Source organism: Coenobita brevimanus, chromosome 78 (genome assembly GCF_032717465.1).
Source record: "Coenobita brevimanus isolate Jiangsu-jjx chromosome 78, ASM3271746v2, whole genome shotgun sequence".
Classification (NCBI taxonomy): Eukaryota; Metazoa; Arthropoda; class Malacostraca; order Decapoda; family Coenobitidae; genus Coenobita; species Coenobita brevimanus.
Window position 1 is genome coordinate 17,794,093 of NC_137031.1, and position 26,263 is coordinate 17,820,355.

General features: G+C 44.3%; 1 protein-coding gene across 1 annotated transcript; it reads right to left on the bottom strand.

The window, feature by feature from the left end:
• Positions 1-1,936: 1,936 nt before the first annotated feature.
• Positions 1,937-22,423, bottom strand: LOC145408714 (organic cation transporter protein-like). The gene is made up of 9 exons (XM_080279379.1): positions 22,262-22,423; positions 21,996-22,099; positions 21,174-21,328; positions 19,688-19,856; positions 5,904-6,051; positions 4,793-4,983; positions 3,479-3,651; positions 2,628-2,812; positions 1,937-2,035 (listed from the first exon to the last, which is right to left on the bottom strand). Exons 1-9 carry the CDS (start codon positions 22,412-22,414, stop codon positions 1,937-1,939), a joined length of 1,377 nt encoding a protein of 458 aa, XP_080135505.1. The 5' UTR covers positions 22,415-22,423.
• Positions 22,424-26,263: the final 3,840 nt, after the last annotated feature.

A 26,263-nucleotide genomic window follows, 5' to 3' on the forward strand; every position in this document is an offset into this window, starting at 1 on the left:
TATAAACAGTTAGTCTCAAGGAAGTGTGGTTGTGAAGTGTTTTGTAATATCAGTACACCAGTCCTGTGTGAGACAGCCCTAGCATGAATTCAGCATGGATGGTGGGTGTTAGTGCCGAAATGGTGACATGTGGAGGTGTAGGAGGACTACTGGGCCTTGGGATAGGTAACTGCCCCCGAGAAATATGCCCTGAAGCCTTTGCCCAGAGTCGAACACTTTAAAAAAACAAAAGTCTATCTATCTATAGTCCGACGCCCTAATCCCGCAAAGGGTGGCCGCAGACAAAACGCCTCCAAGTCACTTTGTCACCCACCATTTGACTACCCTCCCCCTAACTCACTCTCCCCTCCCTCATATACCTCTCCACTCCATCCCTCCACCTCATCCTCGGTCTTCTCCTCTCCCTCCCTCCACTTCACTTACATACACCCTCTTAGTCAGTCTTTCACCCTCCATTCTCCCCACATGTCCAAACCACCAAAGTGTATTTCTCCTAATTTTCTCAACCACATCCACATCCAGCCCACAATGTTCCTTCACTTTTTCATTCGTCAGCCTCTCTCCATATCACTCCACATGCTCCTCTCAAGTAACTCATTTCTACTGCTCTCACTCTTGACTTGTTCCCCTCTATCAAAGTCCATGCCTCGTTTCCATATGTCAGGGTAGGGATCGCAATACTAACATGCAGTGACTCCTTAACTTCCATACTCACCTCCCTATTTCTCATCACTGCTTTCAGTGAACCAACAACCTTCCTTCACTGCTGTACCTTTTCAAGCACTTCATCCCCCAGAGTTCCGTCCTTACTCATCACACTACCCAAGTACTTGAATGCACTCACATTCTCCATATCCTCACCATCCAACCTCACTGTGCACTCCGTGACTCCAATCCTCTCAAACACTATAACTTTGCTCTTGGTAACATTAACTTTCAGATTCCACTTCCAAAACACTATCCCAAATTCATTCACCAAACCTTGCAACTCACATTCATCTTCATTCAACAATATTGTATCATCAGCAAACAGCAACACCGGAATCTTCCACATCTCACCCTCATTCACCAGAGCCACCCCTATATCCTCTACCTTGCACCTCCTTTACAACCCCATCCATGTATATATTAAACTGCCATGGAGACATCGCACATCCCTGTTTCAGGCCCACATTTAGATCAAAGAACTCACTCAGCTCACCTTCCACTCACACTGTAGCCCTAGCTCCTTCATACATGCTCTTCACAGCACTCAACAATTTCCTCTCCACTCTATATATTCTTAATACCTTCCACATACCTTGCCTATCTATTCTGTCATAAGCTTTCTCCAAGTCCATGAAGGCAGCATACACTTTCTTTCCCTTCTCTAGATACTTCTCCACTAAACATCTTAGAACAAATATCTGATCTACACACCCTTTTCCCTTCCCAAATCCCCCTTGTTCTTCTCCAACTAGCTCCTCTGATATTATGCCTACCCATATCAATGAGTACTCTACCATATATTTTTTCAGTCACACTAAGAAGGCAAATACCCCTATGGTTATCACATATTTCTCTCTCCCATTTTCCTTTGTATAAAGGAACAATTACACCTGATTTCCAGTCCTCTGGAACCCTTTCCTCTTCCCAAACCAATCTACACAACTTCCATATCCACTCCACAACAATCTCACCCCCATACTTCAGCATTTTATCACACACTTCATCAATTCCTGGGGCTTTTCCCATCTTGATTTTCATTGCTTCCACTACTTCTGCCCTACTGATCCCTTCCTCCCTCCTCTCATCTCTTCTTCTCCCAGCCATTTCCCAACCACTTATACTCGCACTGCTCTCACTCTCTACATTCAACAAATCCTCAAATAAAAAAAAGTGAAGAAAAAAATAGGTGAAGTTTTGCCCCTGAGTGTACAGTATACATACCTGGAAATCAGTTTTGCTCGTCTACAGGAAATGTGAGAGTGAGGGCGGCTAGGGAGAGGGACACACCGCTGAACAGTGCTGACGGCGCCCATACTGCCCTCTCACCCTGCCCGAAGAAAGGCATGTATAGTAGGTTTGTTTTCACCTGACGGAATTGGACCACTCCCACAACTTGCATGATGTCATTGTTGTATGAATTCAGTTGGCCTCTGTTATAGTTATGGCTGTAGGTTCATTCAGAATTTGATAGACTGCTGGCTGAAGTTGCCCTTCCTCTGCATTCTGCCATCCCTCGGGGACTCGGAGAGAACTGAGGAACGTTTATATAATCAGACAAGGGTACTGCCTGGTTGTATTAATGTCACTACATGAAGGCGCCCCTCTCTTTGTTTACCCTTCAGTCTGCCTTCACTTGACCATCAACTGAACTGAAAGGCATTAAGGACATTTTGGCCAGGTTAGATTAAACGCATTGTCACAGTTATACATACATACGGTAGGCTACATCCACGAGACAGGTTTCAGCCCTCAGAACCGTTATCGAGATTATGTGGGCAACATTCTCACCAGTATAAAGAAAATTTTTACAGTATTCTCACCAGTATGGAGAAAAATTTGGCAACATTCTCACAAGTGTGGAGATATTTTTCGACAACATTCTCACAAGTGTGGGGAAAAAATCTTGCCAACATTCTCACCAGTAAGTCATTGATGTAGGGCGAACAGAGGGAACCAAATTTCGAGAAGAAGGTTGCCTGCCCGATGGCCAGTGATCGGTAGCGGGTGGGGAAGAGCTCTGGGATGTAGGCCCATGCTAGCTGGAAGGCGGCTCTGACTGCCACCTTGCCCGCCTGTGAGAATAACACCACCACCCACTGAGACCCTGTGGAAGAAGAAGGAGAAGGAGAAGTGCAAGAAGAAAAATAAAAAAATGAAAGAAAGAAAAGAAAATGAAGAAGAGGAAGAAGAAAAGAAAAGCTTAGGACAATGATTAGCACTTGATGAACAGGACAACTCTAGTACTGTATTACAGTTAATGTCAGGCGTCTTTATTGAGTTATAGGAATCTGAATGTTAATACTGTCCCCAGTGAGTCATATGAACTTGTGAGTTGTTAACCGATAGGCGGCTGTTGCTGTTTCCTTCCCCACTGTGTAACAGCTGGAGAGAGAGGGAGAGAGAGAGAGAGAGATCAGTTATTGTCCTTTTACCTAAACTTGGGACAGATTTCTCTTTCTAACATAATTCCTATTAAACAGTCCCTCTCTAACAGAAACCCAATTGCAGAATCCGTCCCTAACAGAAACCCAATTGCGGAATCCGTCCCTAACAGAAACCTTCCCTATCACAGAGTTGCCCTTAACAGAATTCCTATTACTGAATCGCCCCCAAACAGAATCACTATTATAGAATTGCTCCCTGACAGAATCTGTATTATAAAATCGCTCCCAGACAGCATTCTCCCCTCAAAGAATCACTTCCAAGCGGACTCTTTGCCTAACAGAATTTTTATCACAGAATCCCTTCTCCTTCGCCCTCTGGCACCCACCTTGAGGCCTCTCCAGGACGAGGACCATGACGCCGAAGATACAGACGGCCCCCAGCAGGTAGAGGATGACCTGGGCCCTCCTGCGACCCAGGAAGACTAGGGCGGGCCACAAAAGAAGGTAGGAGATCACTTCTGTTACTCCTCCGAGAAAGATGTACAGGTAGGGATCCGTGCTGGGGGAATGTGTAGATGTGTATGTGTGTGTGTGTGTGTGTGTCTCTCTCTCTCTCTCTCTCTCTCTCTTTCTCTCTCTTTATCTATCTCTCTACATATCTGTCTATCTATCTTTGAGAGCTACGCCAAAATAGACCAGAGACGGAGAATATCAAATATTAGATATGAAAGTGGCAAAATAAATCACTTTGGAGGGGGTGCTACGAAAGATCCAAAGTGAAAGAAAAACGAAAATAACGTTGAAGTATACGCAGAAAAATATTAATAAATGGGTAATACCACAATGAATTGCTTAGCAAGAGGCACAACTGAGTGAATTGGAATACAACCTAGTGTTCAGCTTGCCCGAGATTGTGAACGTTGAAAGCGATGCCGATAGTAGACCACAGTTACGGAAAATATTATGTCACGTCCCACACCGCCACAGGATCCCAGCATAGGAAGGACGTCACCCAATGAATCGTTTATCTTAGGGTCAGCCTTTCTGTGTACAGCAGCAGATCCTTACACAAGATCAACTCTGGCGTAATAACACAAGCCTCTCACGTCCGATGTTTCTATTTTACCAAATAATTACAGTGTCTGCTTTAAAACTCAAAAGCTACACTAACTTCATAAGGGCACAAGTCAAACTACTCTGAAACCCTTTTCCCTCCCCCATCCATTTATAGCCTTCCTTGCTTCTCCAACATTCTAGGACGTGCTGGTACCTACTCCTAGCAACAACAGTTACCTAATCAGTGACATCCAAAATATTCCAGAGTATCCTTACATTACGTTGCACTAAATTCTTTAGCATACAAATTGAAATTAAAATACATAATTTAACAATCACCTAAATAAAACATTATGGAGCAAATAAACAGGGAATAAGAATGAATACATAACTTTATAAAGTATCTCCATTCACAGCAGCAGGCTATCTGGCAACTGATTCGTCAAGGAAAAATGCAAGAATCATCGGATATCTCCAGCACTACTTAACTAGCAATGCAGCATCTTAACAATATTTTATAGATATGTAACAGACAAAAAAGAAAGAAAGAAAATAGAAAAAGAAAGGACGAAGAGAGAAAAGCAGAATAAATAACAAAGGAGAAGGAGAAACTATCGAAGTGAACAAAAATATATTCAACATACCCAAGATTGTCAGCGTTGAGAGCGATGCCGTAGCAAATCATAGAGGAGGCGAACCAACAGAAGAAGACGACGGCCGCACGAAACCTGAGCTGAGGGATGAGCAGGAGGATGACGAAATGTTTCATCATCTCCAGCACACGACGCCACCACGCCCTGTCCACATCATCGCCCAGTCCACCATCATCAGAGCCCTGAGGAGATGGAGTGTTTGTGTGGTGGTGGTGGTGGAGAAGATACGGTTGTGGTAACATTAATATGGGAAAGGGGTAAGGACGATGGGGATGATGATGTTTTGTGCACTGATGCGGGAGATGATGATGATGCTTTCTGTGCTGATTTGGGGGAGTTCATGATGATGATCGTGATGATGATAATGATGTTGATTTTTGCACTAATGTGGAGTAAGGAGATGGAGAGGAAATTTCCATGGTTTCCTTTTTTGTGTCCCTCATCCCATTTTCTGATGAAAAAAAGCTGTTGACGAGGATTTGTGTACTGGTATGGGGAAGCTGGTGGGGAAGAAGTTACTGTTATATTTTGATTTGTGTACCAGTACAGGGTAGAAGCTAATGTTGAAGTTGTGTTTATGTTCTGTGTATTTGTCTGGAGAAAGCTGATGTTTAAGAATTTATTGTCGTGTAATGATTTGGTGGAAGCTGGTGGTGGAGAGATTATGGTTTGTGTTTTGCACTCAGGTTAGATATTCAGATTTCATATGACTGAGTTGAATAGGTTAACAGTCACTGGGTCAGAGTGGATAAAGATGGGTGGGGCTTTTATTCTGCACTGGAATGTTGTTGCTGCTGCTGCTGCTGCTGCTGATGATGATGATGATGATGATGATGATGATGACGATGCGACTGCTAGGTATGACGAGGCCGTAGAAATGACATGTTTACCACTGCAGACTCTGCCACGCTGAAGACATCAATCTGTCCATGGTATTCCTTAGTTTATATGCTTGTGTATGTTTATCATGGCTGCAGTGATGGTGGTACCTGGCAGGAGTGTTTTCCCGTTACTCTCAGGATTATTATTAATGGAGAAAGATTTTAGTGGCACAGCGAGAAATAATTAGTAAGCCTAAATGTGTCCAAGACCCCCACCTGACCTGCTTGTGTATGTTTGCCATTGCCGCAAGGACGACACTATCGTGTGGGAGGGTCTTCCTGTTGACTCTGGCCGCCCACGTCAGCACTTGGAGGGCCTCCTGAAACCTGCCCAGTGTGATCAGCCAGTGGGGAGACTCCGGCAGCCACCTGGTGTACGTGGTCTATTCAGTTATTGACTAAAGAGCATTTTTTCTTAACCTGACGCAAATCCCTAACCCTTTTCGTCTCAGATGATGACCAGGTGTGATCAGATTGGAGGATCGATTTGACAGATAATCAAAGAGGTTCCTTACATCCTTAATTTGTCACCAAACCCAGTTCGTTTTCGTTTTCGTTTTCGTTTTTAAAGGCTCCAACATGCTTGGATGTGTCGGCCTTGGTCACCTAATGGCGGCTGTCCATGCTGCACGATCCATTGCAGCCTCCCTGTTCAGTCCCTTAACCCTGAGGTCACACTTAATGACCTCATCCCATGTCTTCCTTGGTCTACCCCTCATAACCCCACCCCCAATATTAACACTTCTCACCCTCCTCACCTATTTATCATCCCCCATCCTCTCCACATGTCCAAACTACCTCAATCTACCTCTCCTCATCACAACACCAATACACTTCAGTCCCATCCTACCTCTCAACTCTTCCATCGTAAACCCAGCCCCTCCAGGCCTTGGACGCAGGGACGCACTGCACATCCACCTAATCATTGTCATTTCTGTACATCTGAGCCAGCGAATATCTTCCTCCTTCACTGCCCAGGTCTCGCTACCATACAGCATTACACTCCTAACATATCCTGCATACAAAGACCCCTTAGCACGTAGGGAGAGTCCTCTCAATGTCAGGAGAGGCAAGAGCTCCCTGAACTTCTTCCAACCACTTCTCACCCTAGCCACAGAGCTAGCTCCAGCCCCACCTCCAGCACACAACATGTCTCCCAAATAACAAAACTCTTCCACACACTCAAGAGATTCACCAGCAAGTTCAATCCTTTCACGTCTGACAATCTCCACCTGCTCATCCCGACATGCCATATACATAAAATCAGCATTATCTCGCAGTCTACCCCTGATACCACTACATCTTTTATGCACCCATTTATCACACACACTGCACAAGATGGAATTACTTCCCACGCCCTTGTGGCAAACTGTACATGGCCACTCTCCCTCGTCTATGACAGTACTGCCACCAACCCTAGATATCATCACTTTTGTTTTATCTGCATTCACCCTTAAACCCTTGTGCCCCATACCATCTCTCCACTTCCTAAACCTTTCCTCCACCTCCCTTTCGTTCTCTGCAATCAACACCAAATCATTAGCATACAACAACTCCCACGGGAGTCCGTTTCTAAAGTCACGTGAAAGGGCTTCAAGTACTATGATAAACAACATGGGACTCAAGACTGACCCCTGATGCACACCAACATTCACGGAAAACTCATCACTCAAATCTCCATTCACTCTTAGCTGGGTGTGAGCACCCACATACATAGCCATAACCACCCTAACCAGCCATTCCTCCAAGCCAAGCTTTCTCATTGCCCACTTCACCACCTCTCTAGGGACTCTGTCAAAGGCCTTTTCCAAATCAACAAAAACAAAATAAAGATCCCTTCTCCTACCAATATATATTTCCTGATGCTGTCGAACAATGAATATAGCATCAGTGGTCCCCCTACCTGGCATAAACCCAAACTGCATCTCATCAATATTCACTCTTTCTCTAATCATACTTTCTGAAACTCTCTCCATTACCTTCATTATCTGATCTAAAAGCTTTATACCTCTATAATTTCCTCTTTCCAGGGCATCACCCTTCCCTTTATACACATTTACAATTACACTCTTCAGCCAATCATCTGGGACAACACACTCATAAATAATCATATTTATCAGGTCAGTGACTAAACTTGCCCCCCTATCGCCTGAGGCCTTCGGCATTTCGGCAGTCAACCCAGACACACCTGCTGCCTTCCCCACCCTCATCCTGCCTATTGCCTCACTCACAGTAGCAGTATCAATCAAAGGCCAAGGGCCAGACACTGGATCTGCTGGTTCCAAACCTTCCCTGTCCCAGTCAAACTCCTCATTCAACAACCGGTTATAATGCTCTCTCCATGCATCTTTAATATCCTCACTGTTCGCCACTATCCTTCCTTCATCATTCTTCACACACTGCTCACCTATAATATCCCGATTATCCCTCTTCACTTGACCTGCCACCCTAAATATCATATTTTTCCTTTCCTCATGATTTAGTTTATCAAGTAATAGTCTCTGTGACTCAGACTTTGCCCTGTATACCTCTCTTCTAGCCCCACGCTTGGCAGCCAAATATTCCTCTTTGCTACCACCCTTCTTCCATTCTCGGGAAAGCCTTCTTTTCTCCTTAACTGCAGCTTCTACACCCTCATCCCTCCACAATGTTACTTTATGTCTTGGTGGTCCTCTTGTCCAACCACATGTTACATCAGTAACTCTCAAGAAATTGTTCTTGAGGGCTCTGTACTGTTCATTAACGCCTATGTCTACAGCTCCCTGTTCAGCCACCACTCTCCTCAACTCACTATAGAAGGCATCCCTTACTACTTGGTTTTTCAGCTTCCATATTTTCCTTCTAGGTACGTAAGTCCTCTTTTTCATCACTTGTTCTTTAAGCACCATATCACAAATCAATAGTTTGTGCTGCTGCACACACTCCTCACTTCCTATAACTTTAACATCCCTCACTAACCTCCTATCAGCCCTCCTAACCAGAAAATAATCTATCTGACTGCTATTTCCCCCAGACTCATACGTAACTAACCTACTGTCTCTTTTCCTAAAATATGTGTTGCACACAATCATGTCCGTTGCCCCCCCAAACTCGAGTATCCATTCCCCTTCTGCATTCCTTAGACCATATGCACATTCCCCATGCACTCCTTCATAACCTCGTGCTGCTTCACCTACATGACCATTTAAGTTCCCTCCCAAAATCACTATCTCATCATCCCGCATACCACCCACTACACGTATTAAATTATCCCAAAATCTATCTTTCTCTGCTTCATTCAATCCTGCCTGTGGTGCATATGCCGATATAATCGCAGCTACCTTTCTACCCAACAGAATTTTCACTACCAATATCCTATCGCATACTCTCAAAACATTCATAACATATTCCACCCATTTCTCTGCAACCATCACACCAACACCTCCATATCTGTCTGTCCCCCCCATGCCAAAACAACTTATAGCAACAGTCCTTCCCAACAATCTTTCTGGCTGATCCACCCCTGTACCGGACTTCCTGCAAACACGCCACATCCACCCACCTCCTAGTGAATGCCTCAACGACTTCCCCCACTCTTCCCCTCAAACTTCCCACATTCCATGAACCCACCCTCATCCCCATGGGTGATTTACTGTCCTCAGGCTAGCTCTAAAACTTATTTTGTTTTGTCATCTTCAGTATTAATAAAGGGGGACAGACATAGCACAGGTCCCACTCACTGCACAGTCCCAGGTCCAGGCAATTGATCTGGGACCCCTAGCCCACCAGCTTACCAGTGGCTGTGGTAGTGGCCTCGGGGCACCCTGCCAGGACAGCTGCAGGGACACTCTCCAAGTGTGCCTTGGCACTGCAACTATCCCACCATTATACACCCACTGATAGGGCAGCCTCCTGGGGCGCTACTCCCCGGTTCGGGCCCCTCTCTGTTGGGCAGAAGCGACAGGCTGGGAACCGTAATGCCCTGTACCCTCTAGCACAGGCCAGAGCCCCATCTCGCCCTGGACCCACGATCTATGCCGGCCGAACCCCCGCCACGCCTCCCCCCAGAAGTCCGCCACTAGGCAGTGGGGGTAAAGTTTTTTGGCCGCATGCCCTTGCTGGCGCCAACCCTTGTAACGTAGTGGGATACGTTGTGTGAAATGTAAAGTGCATGTGGTGTAGTGCATAGATAGTTAGAGGAAATGTTTGGGAGAGTATGCTGGTCTACTCTCCATGTTACTGTCACACTGAAAAGGTCAGCAAAGGGGGATAGTTAGATAGCTGGTGAAACAGGAGCTCCAGCTCTCCCTGTCGCCAGCATTCCCATTCCCCTCGGGAGTACTACCCTGTTCGGCCAGTGCTATGGCCTCCTCCTAATTAACCTCTGATCGGGGGAAGTTGTTATTGTCCTTCATTCATTCAACATTATCTATCTGTCTCTTGCCAGACGCCTTAATACCTTATACAGGGTGGACACAAACAAATCACCTCGACGTCGCCCTGTCCCCTACCATTTCACTGCCCTGCTCCCAATTCACACCCCCCTCTCTCATATACCTCCACTCCATCCCTCCATCTCATCCTTGGCCTTCCCCTCCCTCTTTCCCCATCCACCTCACTCACATACACTCTCCTCATCAGTCTCTCACTCTCTATCCTCTCCACATGGCCAAACCACCCCAACATGTTTCTCCTAATGCTTCTTATCACATCTACATCTACACTACAGTGCTCCTTCACATCCTCATTTGTCAGGTTGTCTCTCCATGTGACACCACAGGCTCCTCTCAAATAACTCATTTCCACTGCTCTCACTCTTGTCTTGTGTCCCTCCAACAACATCCAAGCTTCACTTCCATACGTCAGAGTTGGTATCACAATACTGTCATGTAATAATTTTTTTCACTTCCATGCTCACTTCCCTGTTTCTTTTCATTGCCTTCAAGGAACCAGCAACCTTTTTTCCTTGTTGCACCCTTTCAAGCACTTCACCTTCCAAACTTCCATCCTTGCTCATCACACTACCCAAGTTCTTAAACGTACTCACATTTTCCATTTCCTTATCATCCAACCTCACTGTACATTCACTGACTTCACCTCTCTCGAAGACCATAACTTTACTCTTCCCTACATTCGCCTTCAAATTCCGTTTCTTGCACACTCTCCTAAACTCATCCACCAAGCCTTCCTTGCAGTTCCCCTTTGTCTTCATTTAACAACACAGTATCATCTGCAAACAACAGTGCAGGGAGTTTCCAAACACTGTCCTCTCTCATTAGGGCCACTCCAACATCCACCACCCTACCTTGTATCTCTTTTATAACCCCATCCATATACAGATTGAACAACTATAGGGAGATGACACATCCCTGTCGAACCTTCAAATAGAGAAACTCACTCAGTTCACTATCCACACGCACTACAGCTTTGGCACCATCATACATACGCTTCAGAGCATTCAGCAACTTCCCATCGACTCAGGAAGGCAATGGCTGAATCAGTAGAGAGGCGGCCTGCAGTCCTGATGGACCCAGGTTCGAATCCCGGCTAGGGCAGGGAACAATTTAACCCGCCCCATCCCGACCAATTTTCCACCACTGACTCCCCCCAGTCCCAACCAATTTTGGAAAAAAAAAAATTTGGCTCAAACCTCTGCTTTTGGTGAGAAACATCGAAAATTCATAAAGAAATCGTTCACCTGAGGTTTAAAATACTCAATACGGGTAGAAGTACCCCATAACTTACTGGGTTTTCTATCAGGCTGGCTCAAAAGAAAACGAGTTCTATGGGAGGGTAACTATTCCATACAACTCATAAATGGTATTTATTTATTTATTTAGTGCAAATTTATATGTAGTACGAGAGGATATTGGTTTTCACACAGTAATATAGGCAATATAAGCATTGTTTCACTCACCAAACACATCAACATACCTGACCTTTTTTGGCGACATTACCTGATCATAATTTCAGACTGTTTCTCCTCTAATGCTATGTTAACATTGTCCTCCAAATTATCATTGATTGGGGAATCACTCTGACCCTGAATTTTGTACCGTGGCATGACATGTCTTTACTGGCCAGGTCACTGGTAACAGGTGAATTGCCGAGACAATGGCGTGCGAGGGGGTGGGGAGGTCATGTGGGGTAAGGCATTGACCCTGCCTGGCATCTTGTAGAGGAAGGTGTCTCATGTACACGTACCAAAAATCAAATGCAAAAATTGACAATTGTGCAAATTACGGACCTTGCAATTGATGGACATTTATATACGTCAACGGGACTGACAGTGAAAAAAATGTGTGGACATATATACACGTCAACAGGACGTGGTGGGTTAAGGATTTGAATTTCATAAAAAGCAAACTTTCCTGATCTACCAGATGACCCGCCGACATGTCATAAAAGTACCCCTGCTAATACCAATACACCAGTCCTGTATGAGACAGCCCTAGCATGTATTCAGTATGAATGGTGGGTGTTAGTGCTGAAGTGGTGACATGTGGAGGTGTAGGAGGATTATTGGGCCTTGGGATAGGCTACTGCCCCTGAGGTATATGCCCTGAAGCCTTTGCCCAGAGTCGGACAAGTTATATATATATATATATATATATATATATATATATATATATATATATATATATATATATATAGATATATATATATATATATATATTATGAACGCCTCAATCCCGTTTGGGGTGGCCACAAACAAATCGCCTCCAAGTCGCCCTGTCCCCCGCCATTTCACTCCCCTGCTCCCAATTCACACCCCCCTCTCTCATATACCTCTCCACCCCATCTCTCCATCTCATCCACGGCCTCCCCTTCCCTCTTTCCCCCTCCACCTCACTTACATACACTCTCTTCGTCAGTCTTTCACCCTCCATCCTCTCCACATGGCCAAACCACCTCAGTGTGTTCCTCATAACGCTTCCTATCACATCCACATCAACACCACAACGCTCCTTTATATCCTCATTCGTCAGCCTGTCTCTCCATGTGACTCCAAGTGCTCCTCTTAAATAACTCATTTCCACGGCTCTCACTCTTGACTTGTGTCCTTCCAACAACGTCCAAGCTTCACTTCCGTTCGTTAGAGTTGGTATCACAATACTGTCATGTAGTAACTTTTTCACTTCCATGCTCACTTCCCTGTTTCTTATCACTGCTTTCAAAGAACCAGCAACCTTTCTTCCCTGCTGTACCCTTTCAAGCACTTCGCCCTCCAAACCTCCATCCTTACTCATCACACTACCCAAGTACTTAAACGTACTCACATTTTCCAATTCCTCACCATCCAACCTCGCTGTACATTCACTGACTTCACCTCTCTCAAAGACCATCACTTTACTCTTCCCTACATTCACCTTCAGATTCCGTTTCTTACACACTCTCTCAAACTCATCCACCAAGCCTTGCAGCTCCCCTTCGTCTTCACTCAACAACACGGTATCATCTGCAAACAACAGTACAGGGAGTTTCCAAACACTATCCTCTCTCACCAGGGCCACTCCAACATCCACTACCCTACCTTGTACCTCTTTTATTACCCCATCCATGTACAGATTGAACAACCATGGAGACATGACACATCCCTGTTTCAACCCAACTTTCAAAGAGAAAAATTCACTTAGTTCACCATCCACACCCACTGCAGCCTTCGCACCATCGTACATACTCTTCACAGCATTCAACAACTTCCCATCTATTCCATATATTCTTAACACTTTCCACAATCCTAGTCTATCCACCCTGTAATATGCTTTCTCCAAATCCATGAAAGCCGCATACAACTTCTTTCCCTTCTCTAGAAACTTTTCCACTAAAGATCTGAGAATGAATATCTGATCTACACAACCTCTTCCCTTCCTAAAGCCTCCCTGTTCTTCTCCAACTAATTTCTCTGTTCTTTCTCTAACTCTGTCAATAAGTATCCTACCATACACTTTTCCTATTATACTAAGAAGACAAATGCCCCTATGATTACCACGCACTTCTTTTTCCCTTTTTCCTTTGTACAAGGGAATAATTATACCTGACTTCCAATCCTCCGGGACTCTACCTTCCTCCCAGGCCAATCTGCACATCTTCCACATCCATTCTACTACTATCTCTCCCCCATGCTTCAGCATTTCACCACAAACTCCATCAATTCCTGGGGCTTTCCCTGATTTAACTTTCTTCATTGCTTCCACAACTTCTATCCTACTGATTTCTTCCTGTCTTCTCACCTCCCTCCTTCTCCCAGCCATTCCCCAGCCACTTATACTTGCATTACATCCATCCTCCACGTTCAACAATTCATTAAAGTGTTCTCTCCATCTGCTCACTTTTTCTCCCTTCTCCACTAGTAATCTACCATTTTTATCTTTCACTCCCCTGCTATATATATATATATATATATATATATATATATATATATATATATATATATATATATATATATATATATATATATATATATATATATATATATATATATATATATATATATATATATATATATATATATATATATATATATATATATATTTTGCCAAATGCCTCAATCCCGTTTGGAGTGGCCACAAACAAATCGCCTCCACGTCGCCCTGTCCACTGCCATTTCACTGCCCTGCTCCCAGCTCACACCCCCCTCTCTCATATACCTCTCCACCCCAGCCCTCCATCTCATCCACGGCCTACCCCTCCCTCTCCCCCCCGCCACCTCACTCACATACACTCTCTTCGCCAGTCTTTCATCCTCCATACTCTCCACATCGCCAAACCACCTCAGTGTATACATCCTAACGCTTCTTATCACATCCACATCCATACCACAATGCTCCTTTATATCCTCATTTGTCAGCCTGTCTCTCCATGTGACTCCACAGGCTTCTCTTAAATAACTCATTTCCAATTCTCTCACTCTTGACTTGTGTCCTTCCAACAACATCCAAGCTTCACTTCCATGCGTTAGAGTTGGTATCACAATACTGTCATGTTGTAACTTTTTCATTTCCATGCTCACTTCCCTGTTTCTTAACACTGCTTTCAATGAACCAGCAACCTCTCTTCCCTGCTGTACCCTTTCAAGCTCTTCACCCTCCAAACCTCCATCCTTACTCATCACACTACCTAAGTACTTAAACGTACTCACATTCTCCAATTCCTCACCATCCAACCTCGATGTACATTCACTGACTTCACCTCTCTCAAAGACCATCACTTTACTCTTCGCTATATTCACTTTTAGATTTCGTTTCTTACACACTCTCCCAAATTCATCCACCAAGCCTTGCAGCTCCCCTTCGCCTTCACTCAACAACACGGTATCATCTGCAAACAACAGTACAGGGAGTTTCCAAACACTACCCTCTCTCACCAGGGCAGCTCCAACATCCACTACCCTACCTTGTACCTCTTTTATTACCCCATCCATGTACAGATTGAACAACCATGGAGACATGACACATTCCTGTTTCAACCCAACCTTCAAAGAGAAAAATTCACTCAGTTCACCATCCACACGCACTGCAGCCTTCGCACCATCATACATACTATTTACACCATTCAACAACTTCCCATCTACTCCATATATTCTTAATAATTTCCACAATCCTTTACTATCTACCCTGTCATATGCTTTTTCCAAATCCATGAAAGCCACATACAACTTCTTTCCTTCTCTAGACACTTTCCCACTAAAGATCTAAGAATGAATATCTGATCTACACAACCTCTTCCCTTCCTAAAGCCTCCCTGTTCTTCTACAACTAATTCCTCTGTTCTTTCTCTAACTCTGTCAATAAGTATCCTACCATACACTTTTCCTATTATACTAAGAAGACAAATGCCCCTATGATTACCACACACTTCTTTTTCCCCTTTTCCTTTGTACAAGGGAATAATTATACCTGACTTCCAATCCTCCAGGACTCTACCTTCCTCCCAGGCCAATCTGCAGATCTTCCCATCCATTCTACTACAATCTCTCCCCCATGCTTCAGCATTTCACAACACACTCCATCAATTCCTGGGGCTTTCCCCAACTTAACTTTCTTCATTGCTTTCACAACATCTATCCTACTGATTTCTTCCTGTCTGCTCACCTCCCTCCTTCTCCCAGCCATTCCCCAGCCACTTATACTCGCATTGCTTCCATTCTCTATGTTGAACAGTTCCTTAAAGTGTTCTCTCCATTTGCTCACTTTTTCTCCCTTCTCCACCAGTAATCTACCATTTTTATCTTTCACTCCCCTGCTAACTTCACTTCCACCCTGTCTTACTCTCTTCACCTCTTTCCAGAACATTTTCTTACAGTCTTTCCACTTTACATTCAAATTTCTTCCAAATTCCTCATCCACTCTCTTCTTACTCTCTGTTACTAATCTTTTCACCTCTCTCTTTCTTTCTACATATAACTCTCTCTTCCGTCTCTCTACTTCTTCCACGCCCCTATTTCTCATCCATTCATTGTATGCTTTCTTCTTTTGTGCCACAGCCTGTCTCTCCTCTTCATTCCACCACGCTGTTCCTTGGACCCTCTCCATCTTCTCTTCATCCCACACACCACATAACATGCTGCACATATTTCTTCAGTGAATATCCTGCACACACCTTCCACGTCCCCCATCTGCTCCAATTCATATTTGGCCAATCGTTCCTCCACTTCTCTCTTATATTTTGCCTTTTTCTCATCCTCTTGTAACCTTTCCACTCTCCTTGCAAATACTCTTTCTTCCCGTCCTTCCCTTCTATTTCTCCATCTTATTTGGATCTTGACTCTGCCCACAACCAAGTAGTGGTCAGAAAGTCCACTCCCCCAACCTCTATAAGCTCTTGCATCCAGTACACATCTTCGCATCCTTTCATCCACACACACATAATCAATCATTGCCTTCCTTTCTTTTAGTTCACCACCCACTCTTCTCATCACTCGCCATGTATACCTGTGGATCATTTTATGCCTGAAGAGGGTATTGGCTATCAACAACCCTCTCCCAGCACAAATGTCCACTAACGCACTACCATTCTCATTTATCTCAGCAGGTACACCCCACTCACCAACTATTCCATCCACCTTCACATTCCCTACTTTACCATTCATATTACTGATCAAAAACACTCTCTCATTCCTTCTAAACTTTTCCATGCACACTTCCACATTTGTCCAGAACTCTTCTCTCACTCTGCTTGCACTATCTTGTGTTGGCACATACACACACACAATCACCCACATTTGTATTCCAACTTTCAATCTTACCCACACATTCCTTAACCCAACTGATCCATACTCTCTTATGTTCTTCTTCCGTCTTTTATTCAAAACTATACACACTCCTTTTGCCCTCTCATTCTCACCTACTCTTGCACATATACCCCATCCATACTCCCATTCTCTCACACTCTCCCTCTCCATTTAGTTCAGTTACTCCACATACATTCAACTTTTGCACCCTCAAGCACCTTGACAATCTCTCTCTCTTTCACCTCATCATTCGCACCTCTTACATTCCATGTTGCAATTACCATGTCCTTTGTCCGGTCCTGGATCGTCATCTTTTGGTCAGTCCTTGTCCGAGGCTTCTTGTTCGACTTTTTAGTTAGTTGTTTTCCGGGGAGGGACACTAACCCTCTGCCAACACTTTTAGTCGCCTTGTACGAGAAGCAGGGATACTGGGGAAGTATTCTTGAAAAAAAAACCTAACCCCAGGGGGGGGTATATGTATATTCATAATACTTTCCACAGTCCTTGTCTATCCACCCTGTCATATGCTTTCTCCAAATCCATGAAGGTCACATACAACTTCTTTCCCTTCTCTAGACACTTTTCTACGAAAGATCTAAGAATGAATATCTGATCTACACAACCTCTTCCCTTCCTAAAGCCTCGCTGTTCTTCTCCAACTAATTCCTCTGCTATTTCCCCAACTCTGTTAATAAGTATCCTACCGTATACTTTCCTATTACACTGAGAAGACTAATGCCCCTATGATTACCACACACTTCTTTTCCCCTTTTCCTTTGTACAAGGGAATAATTATACCTGACTTCCAATCACCTGGGACTTTACCCTCCTCCCAGGCCAATCTGCACATCTTCCACTTCCATTCTACTACTATCTCTCCTCCATGCTTCAGCATTTCACCACACACTCCATCAGTTCATGAGGCTCTCCCTAATTTGACTTTCTTCATTGCTTCCACAACTTCTATCCTACTGATTTCTTCCTGTCTTCTCACCTCCCTCATTCTCCCAGCCATTCCTCAGCCACTTATGCTCGCATTACTTTCATTCTCTATGTTCAACAATTCATTAAAGTGTTCTCTCCATCTGCTCACTTTTTCTCCCTTCCCAACTAGTAACCTTCCATTTTTATCTTTCACTTCCCTCCTAACTTCATTGTCACCCTGTCTGACTCTCTTTACCTCTTTCCTGAACATTTTCTTACATTCCCTCCACTTTACACTCAAATTCCTTCCAAATTCCTTATCCACTCTCTTCCTACTCTCCCTCACTAATCTTTTCACCTCTCTTCCTTTCTACATATAACTCTCTCTTCCGCCTCTCAACTTCTTCCACGCCACTATTTCTCATCCATTCATTATATGCTTTCTTCTTTTGTGCCACAGCCTGTCTCACCTCTTCATTCCACCATGCTGTCCCTTGTACCCCATTTCGTGTTCTCTTCATCCCACACACCACCTCACATGCTGCATATTTTTCCTCTATGAACAATTTGCACTTACTTTCCACGTCCCCCATCTGCTTCAATTCATATTTACCCAGTCGTTCCTCCACTTCTCTATTATATTCTACCTTTTTCTCATCCTCTTGTAACCTTTCCACTCTCCTTAGATCTACTCCTTCCTCCCGTCCTTCCCTTTTTCTATTTCTTCATTTTACTTGGACCTTGATTCTGACCACTACCATGTGGTGGTCAGAAAGTCCACTCCCCCAACCTCTATATCCTCTTGCATCCAATACACATCTTCGCATCCTTTCATCCACACACACATAATCAGTCATTGCCTTCCTTTCATTTAGTTCACCATCCACCCTTCTCATCACTCGCCATGTGTACCTGTGGATCATTTTGTACCTGAAGAGGGAATTGGCCATCACCAACCCCCTCCCGGCACAAATGTCCACTAAAGCACTGCCATTCTCTTGTATCTCAGCAGCACACCCCACTCACTAACTACTCCATCCACCTTCACATTCCCTACTTTACCTCTACTTGCACAGTTTCTTGGAAATTGACCAGTTTTAGAGTAAAACTCTTTTGCCCGCCTGAAAGGTACAGATCTTCATTGTTCAATGCTCTACACTAAATCTTATGCCGCGTATAGGATAGGCTCCCAGCACTTGCTCAGCAGAAACAGGTATATTCGATAAAAAAAACTTATCGGTGAGACATTTGTATACCATGAATCTACTCCGGAGATGGTGCTTTTATTTGTTTATTTATGTGCATACTTGGTCCATTTTTGTTTCTTTCCCCCTTTTGTTTTCTTCAGCTTTTCGTCCTTTTTCAAGCCTTTCCTCGCTTCACACGGTGGGACATGCCTTTTACTTCAGAATTCCCTTGGATCGTTCCTACAGCCAGCTTGAGTTTCTTTTTCAGTTATCTCAGTGTTTTTGTGGGGACAGCCTGATGTCTCTCGGTGTTGTGGTTCCCATGACCTTATCTCATTTGTGTTTTCCTTTGACACTCTTCAAACCTCAAGGGCGCTCACCTCTCCACTGCCAGCCTATCACATTCATTCAGTCATACTCAGAGGACGGGGCTCAACTGTCGATATAAACTTATTCCATACACATTGGAACAGAACTGAGAAAAGTTAAGTTTTACTCACAGTTTTGTCCATGTGATGAGTGTTTGGCAATGCTTCTGCAGCTTTGTTAATTGTGCGTTTATATGAAGAATGTTTTTATAAACAGGCACAAAAGTCATACCATTATGAAACAGGACGAAGTTACACTGTTGAAATTGAACGAAATATTTTAACAGTGAATTCTGGCATGTGTTGTACCTCACCAAAAGAAGATCAGACTGTAGAGAGTGGGTAAAGCGTAGGCCACCTGGAGCAGCTGCCAATCCCTGACCAGGTAGGAAATCCCAGGCACTGCCATGTATCCCAGAGCCCAAGGTAAGATGAGGAGAGCCCCCGCCGTGGCCCTGTGCTTGGTAGAACAGCTCTCCATCACTGGTGGGAGATTACACGGTGTATAGATAAACAGGGCCGTGGTCTCGTTGGTTTAGAAGCTTATTTCTGCAGAGGGCACGTTAATATTCCGTCATATGAGTAAATCATGCAAGAAAGTATTGGATATGAAAGAAGTAATTAAATATTGTCCCATATTAGACTTAAATGCAGACCCTTGACAGCAGCACACTCTGTTGCTTACCCACCCTGACTGTCAAAAGGCATGAGGTAATTCTTCACACTTTGGTCACATGGTTTCAAAATCGCATTACATTTAGGGCAGAGTGGATTATTTGTCTGTTGCATTATGTGTTGGTTGTGAAGTAGAGATGTATCATGGCTACATTGTCGTATGGTAAGGTGAACCCGTGTCTACAGTGACAAGGGGACTGCACTGGGTTGCAACCTACCGAAGACTGCGCAGGTGTCTCGACTTTGCCCACCGAAAACTATACGGTGATGCAACTTAGTATACAGTGATGTGTTTTAGTATATGATGATGCTAGTCACTCTTTGGTGATACGACTTACTATATGGCGGTGCTGCAGCTTACTATATAGCAATGGTGTGACTTACTGTATGGTGATGGTGCGACTTGCCTTATAGTGATGCTATGACTTAGTATATAGTGATGCTGCGACTTAGTATATAGTGATGCTGCGACTTACTATATGGTGATGCTGCGACTTACTATATAGTGATGCTGCGACTTACTACATAGTGATGGTGCGACTTACTGTATGGTGATGGTGCGACTTACTATATAGTGATGCTGTGACTCACTATATAGTGATGCTGCAACTTACTATATGGTGATGCTTCGACTTACTATACAATTATACCGCTTACGGTATATACAGTGATGTGACTTACTGTACAGTGATGCTGCGACTTGCCATACGGTGATGCAACTTACTATACAGCGATACGACCTACTATACAATGATGCAACATCTTATTCAGTGACTCAGCTTACTATAATGATGCTGTACTTACTGTACCGTCATGCAGCGACTTACTGTACAATGACTCTACTTTCTGTACGATGACCTAGTTACCATACGCTGATGCTAGTGGCTATACGATGATGCTGTTTATCATATATTGAGGTACTGGAGAGGGACACCTTCATGTGGCGACACAGATATGACGAGGTCCCTGAACGGCCTGGTTGTACAAACGTACCTTAACTACCTCCCTATCCCTCGAAAGGAGGATGGTGGATTGCAGATCAGCTTAAGCCTGCAATCCATCCCGTTTATATTTCAGATGAATCTGAGGCTACAAGAACTAGTGTGCAATGATATTTTGACTTACCGAACACAAAAGCACATAGATACAGCCCTGTGTCCATACAGTTAACGAATCCCTTAAGGGTGATGTAAATGAAGAGGTTTGGAGAGGCTGCGGTGAGGAAGGCTCCCAGGATGTAGAAAACGGATGTGATGAGGGCAATGGGGCGACGGCCGTACCTGAGGTAAAGCGTTTTCCTAAGCGATTTTTGGAGATTTCGAAACACCTCTTCCTCACCGATTTATTCTGCAAATTATATATACTCTTCACTAGCCTCGTTTTCATCATTATTAAAGTGGTATATATTTTATATTATTGTTGCTGTCTCCAGACGATTATGTTCAGCTTAGGATAAACTTCTAGAAGTAAAGGGATAAGGAATTTCTCTACCTAGCTACTCATGTGTTATTCAGAGTATTTCTTATAAACCCATAAGGCTCAAAGGTAGACTGTTACATTATCACCCGTTCACATTTCATCTCCGTCTACCAAGTGTGAACAGTTAACAGCATGGATCATGTAGTAAGTGGATTCCTAGAGATATGTCGTTCAAAGCCTATCCCTTCCTCAGACTTACTCATACACTCTTTCCACTCCCCATAAACGTCCACCATCTCAATGTCTCTTCCTTCCCCAAAATGACTTGTATATTACTTTCACTCATAATCATTCATCATCTCAAAGCCATTTCCTTCCCCAAACTTACTCATGTAGGCTACCGTTTCCACCTACCACAAACAATCACAAACTCCTGATTCAGTCGACAAGATACCGCTTGCTTTTGGTGAGATTTTATATAGGATGATAGAGGAACCACTAGTGGGCCTCTCTGTCCCAGTCACTTGCCTGTCAGAGACGTAGCCGAAGACGAGACATCCCACCATCTTTCCCGCCATCACCACAGCCTGGGTGGTGGAGTACAATGGCCGCCTCTCACACACCAGGTCCCACTGTAACACATAAATATACTTGATCTCTGTAGTAAGTCCTCGCTGCCAACATTGCCACCACAAACGTGTTGTATTACTAACAGTACAACACAAACACATACATCATCGCCACAAGCAATATCGTCAGGGATGTGTTACACACACACACATACACACACACACCTCAGTAACAACGGTGGACTGGTACTGCGTCCGGTTAAAGTCCCTCGCCTCACACTCTTTGGGACTGTCGGAATTTGTAGCAAGTGACGACCTGTTGGCCATGGCAGCCTCGTAGCCCATCGCAGCCACCTCATCGTAGTCGTAGTCATACATCCTGCAGCTGTCGTAGCTGCTTGAATCATTACTGTGGATGGATTAGGTCTGTATTAGGTAAACATGAAGAAGAATGTGTGTGTGTGTGTGTGTGTGTGTGTGTGTGTGTGTGTGTGTGTGTGTGTGTGTGTGTGTGTGTGTGTGTGTGTGTGTGTGTGTCTATACCTACAGTAGACCTGTAGCTAGACTTCAACCTTTGTGAATAGTATCCAGGTCAATGCAGATAATGACAAAACAATTTATAATAATTTGCTCTACCTGAACTTTTATTAAATAACAGCCTTAGACATTTTATGAAAAAATCTAACACTTGGGCTCATATTTTCGTAGGTTAAGGAAGCTTCCTGACAATTCTTCCTTAGCGATTTGTATTCTGATGTGGATGGTTAATATCCTCTTCCATGTTATTAATGCAGAATATGCCTGTACTGGAAGGCCATATGTAACGGAGGATAACAAAGTGTAATATGCAAAATTAAGTGCTTAGAAAAAGGTGTTAGGAAACTTTTTTAACCAACGAGAATACCGACCTTGTTCGTTTTTCCGTGGTATTGTATTCGATTAATGTTGATGCTCAGTTTTAAAAAGTACACAACATCTGCTGCACGGGCACTCACATGTTCAAGTAAATTACAGTGTGTGTGTGTGTGTGTGTGTGTGTGTGTGTGTGTGTGTGTGTGTGTGTGTGTGTGTGTGTACCTGTATGGGATGGCCAGGGATAACACTTGGTGTTGGGTCCAGTTGGCGGTCACCAGCTGGGGCACCAGGCACCAGTGGTCAGGGGTCGCCCCCAGGAACTGATACGACAGCATATGAAACGGAGAGATGAACCCCACTGCCGGCAGAAAGGCGTTATTTTATTGTTAATAATTTTAAAACGAGTTTCTTATTCAAATACTAAAGTCTGTTCGCATCTTTTGCCTCTGTTTCATCGCTGGATTCATAGATGCTTGAACATGACGTAGTGGACTGAGGTGAATATTGACATTCCTCTGAGGGTGATAATCTCCACCTCTGTCCCCTACATCAGCATATTCAGCAATGGGGAATAGGCTCGGGAGACGAACGAACTTCACTATTTGACTGCCGCCTCCCTCACAAGCACCTCCCACAGGACTCACAAGCACTCACTTTACCACGCCTCTCACATTACTATATTCTCACTTAGTTCATGCATTTTGTAGTCAGGGACAAAGTTAGGCCTGCCTGGGTTATCACCAGGGTATCTAAAATGGAAAGGGCCTCTACCAGGACACTCCGTTTCTCAAATAAACATTCAGTTAGAGCCTATAGCGAGTCAGGTATGCTTTTGTCGAGGCCAACCCTTGCAATAACGAGTGAATAATTGATACCAGATTTCGCATAGGGAAGTTGAGAAGATAAGTGTTGTTTTCAACAATGTTGAGTTCTCGTGTGTCCCACACTCCCGATCTCATTGTAAAGAAGGTAACAGGGTCAGTAATTCGAACTTGTTCTCTTAGCTGCTCAGCAAACTCGCAGTTATTTTCTGTATTTTCCCCAAAGCCCTATACATGAAAGAAAATATGATAATCGTTCACCACACATCTGTGCGGCTCCAACACTACACATCTGTGCGGCTCCAATATTGCCGGTTTACCACAGACAGAGCAACAAAGCCCGAAGCCTGGGTCAGTAGCCGGGTAGTCCACGAGGTCTCTATTATGCGCAGGTGAAAGATGGTATCGTTGCTCATCCTCTTGGTTCAGATGTTGTCTGTTCGTTATCTTAGGTGGAGTCACTCACTTTGTGTTCTGAAGTGGAGACGTGGCAGGGTTGCAGTGTTGTGCAAGTGTGGGGTAGCAAGGGAGGGGAAGGGGGGTGTTTCTCACACTCTAGGAAGGTCGGCGGTGCCACGTACGCAGGGGCTCGTTCTCCCTGCACGTCCACCAAGATACCCGGACATCCAGTATGGCCTACAGGTAGTGGTCGTGTTCAGCTGATTTGGTAGGTGATGGCAAGGGGTGTGGTGTGAACGGCAAGCCCTCAAAGCAGTGAGAGCGCCGCCAGCCTGGGAGTTTTATGCAGACAATGGCGGATGGACGCAGGTCAGGGCTGGCAGGATTATCTGCAGATTTTTTTCCCTCACACGTTTATGCGGTACGTCTCGGATCATAGTACACTCACATATCCTCTGTTACGAAAATGAGGCTCTATGAAGTAGTTCTTGCGAAAATTATGAATATCTCTCTCTCTCTCTCTCTCTCTCTCTCTCTCTCTCTCTCTCTCTCTCTCTCCTGCGGCATACATAAATCTCTCTCTTACCTGCGGCACACATAAGGAACATCAGCACGTTCCACCTTCCTCCTGTCCCGGCCGCCTCAAGCAGTTCCTCGAAGCTGCTCAGTGTTCCTCGGTCATCTTCAGAACCTAAGCATCGTTTCTTCTTTTCATCTTGAATCTCTTCCTCTTGCATATCGTGCCAACCTTTCTTCTTCTCCTTATCATCTTCTATGTTCGTCTCTTCTTCATTCTCCTCCTCACGAGTGTGTTGCCATCTCTTCATCTTCTTGTGCTCCACTTCTTCTTGAGCATCTAGATATGTTTTCTCTTTTTCCTCTTGAGCAGTTGGCCATCTCCTTTTCTCCTTCTCCGTTTCCTCTTGAGTATCTAACCATATCTTCTTCTCCTCCTCCCCTTGAGCTTCTTTCTCTTGAGCATCTAGCCATCTTTTCTTCTGTCTCTCTTGAATTCCTTCCTTTTGAGTGTTTAGAAATCTCCTCTTCTCCTCTTCTTCTTGAATTTCTTGTTCTTGAGTGTCCATCCATATCTTCTTCTCCTCCTCTTCCTCTTGAGCACCCATCATTCTGGAAGATGAAAGAGGAGAATACGAAAAAAAAAGCAGAGGACGTTTGTAAGTTAATCAAAATCGTGTGGAAAGGGCAAAAATAAAATAAAAAAAAAGTCAGTGGAATGTTTGTGATAACAGAACAAAGAAACGTAGGGGTAACTATCTGTTTATCTGTCTGTCTGTCTGTCTATTTTTTATTTGTCTGTCTACCTATTTGTGTCTGTCTATTTATCTTTTCCTATCTCTCAGTCCCCCCTGTGGCGGGGGGGACACAATCCGGCCGCACTATGGGGTGGTACTACTACTCTGCGGCCAGGTTGTGTTAGGAAGAATACTGCCACCGTATTCCCTGTGTGTCGTAAAAGGCGACTAAAAGGGGCGGGGTGAGGGGACTAGGGACCCCCTCCTCTGTTTTTAGTTCCTAAAAAGAGACAGGCCAGGGAAAGGGATGGGGGATGGAGTTATCCCCGTACCCTGAAGATTGGGTCTATGAATGTGCGTGGATGTAGTACAATTGAGGCTAAAAGGGAGGAGATTGGGAGAATGTTTGTGAGAAGAAAGTTGGATGTGTTAGCTTTGAGTGAAACGAAGATGAAAGGGAAGGGTGAGTCTATGTTTGGAAGTGTGAATGGAAGATTGTCAGGTGTTGATAGAGGAAGGGCAAGAGAAGGTGTGGCCTTGTTGGTGAGTCCGGAAGTACAGCAGTGTGTGATTGAATGGAAGGAGGTGTCATCGAGACTGATGTGGGTGAAAGCGAAATTTGAACGTGAGTTGTGGGTGTTTGTGAGTGCATATGGGCCTGGTAGTGAAAGTGATGAACAAGAGAGGGAGTCTTTCTGGAATGATGTTGAGTGTCTGCAGAGTTTTGGAGCGAATGTGAATGTGGTAATGATGGGAGATCTGAATGCTAGAGTGGGAAATGTAGCAGTTAAAGGTGTAGTTGGTATGCATGGTGTGCCTGGAAGAAATGAAAATGGGGAACGAATGATAGCGATATGTGTTGAGCGAGAGATGGTGATTGGGAATACGCTGTTTGAAAA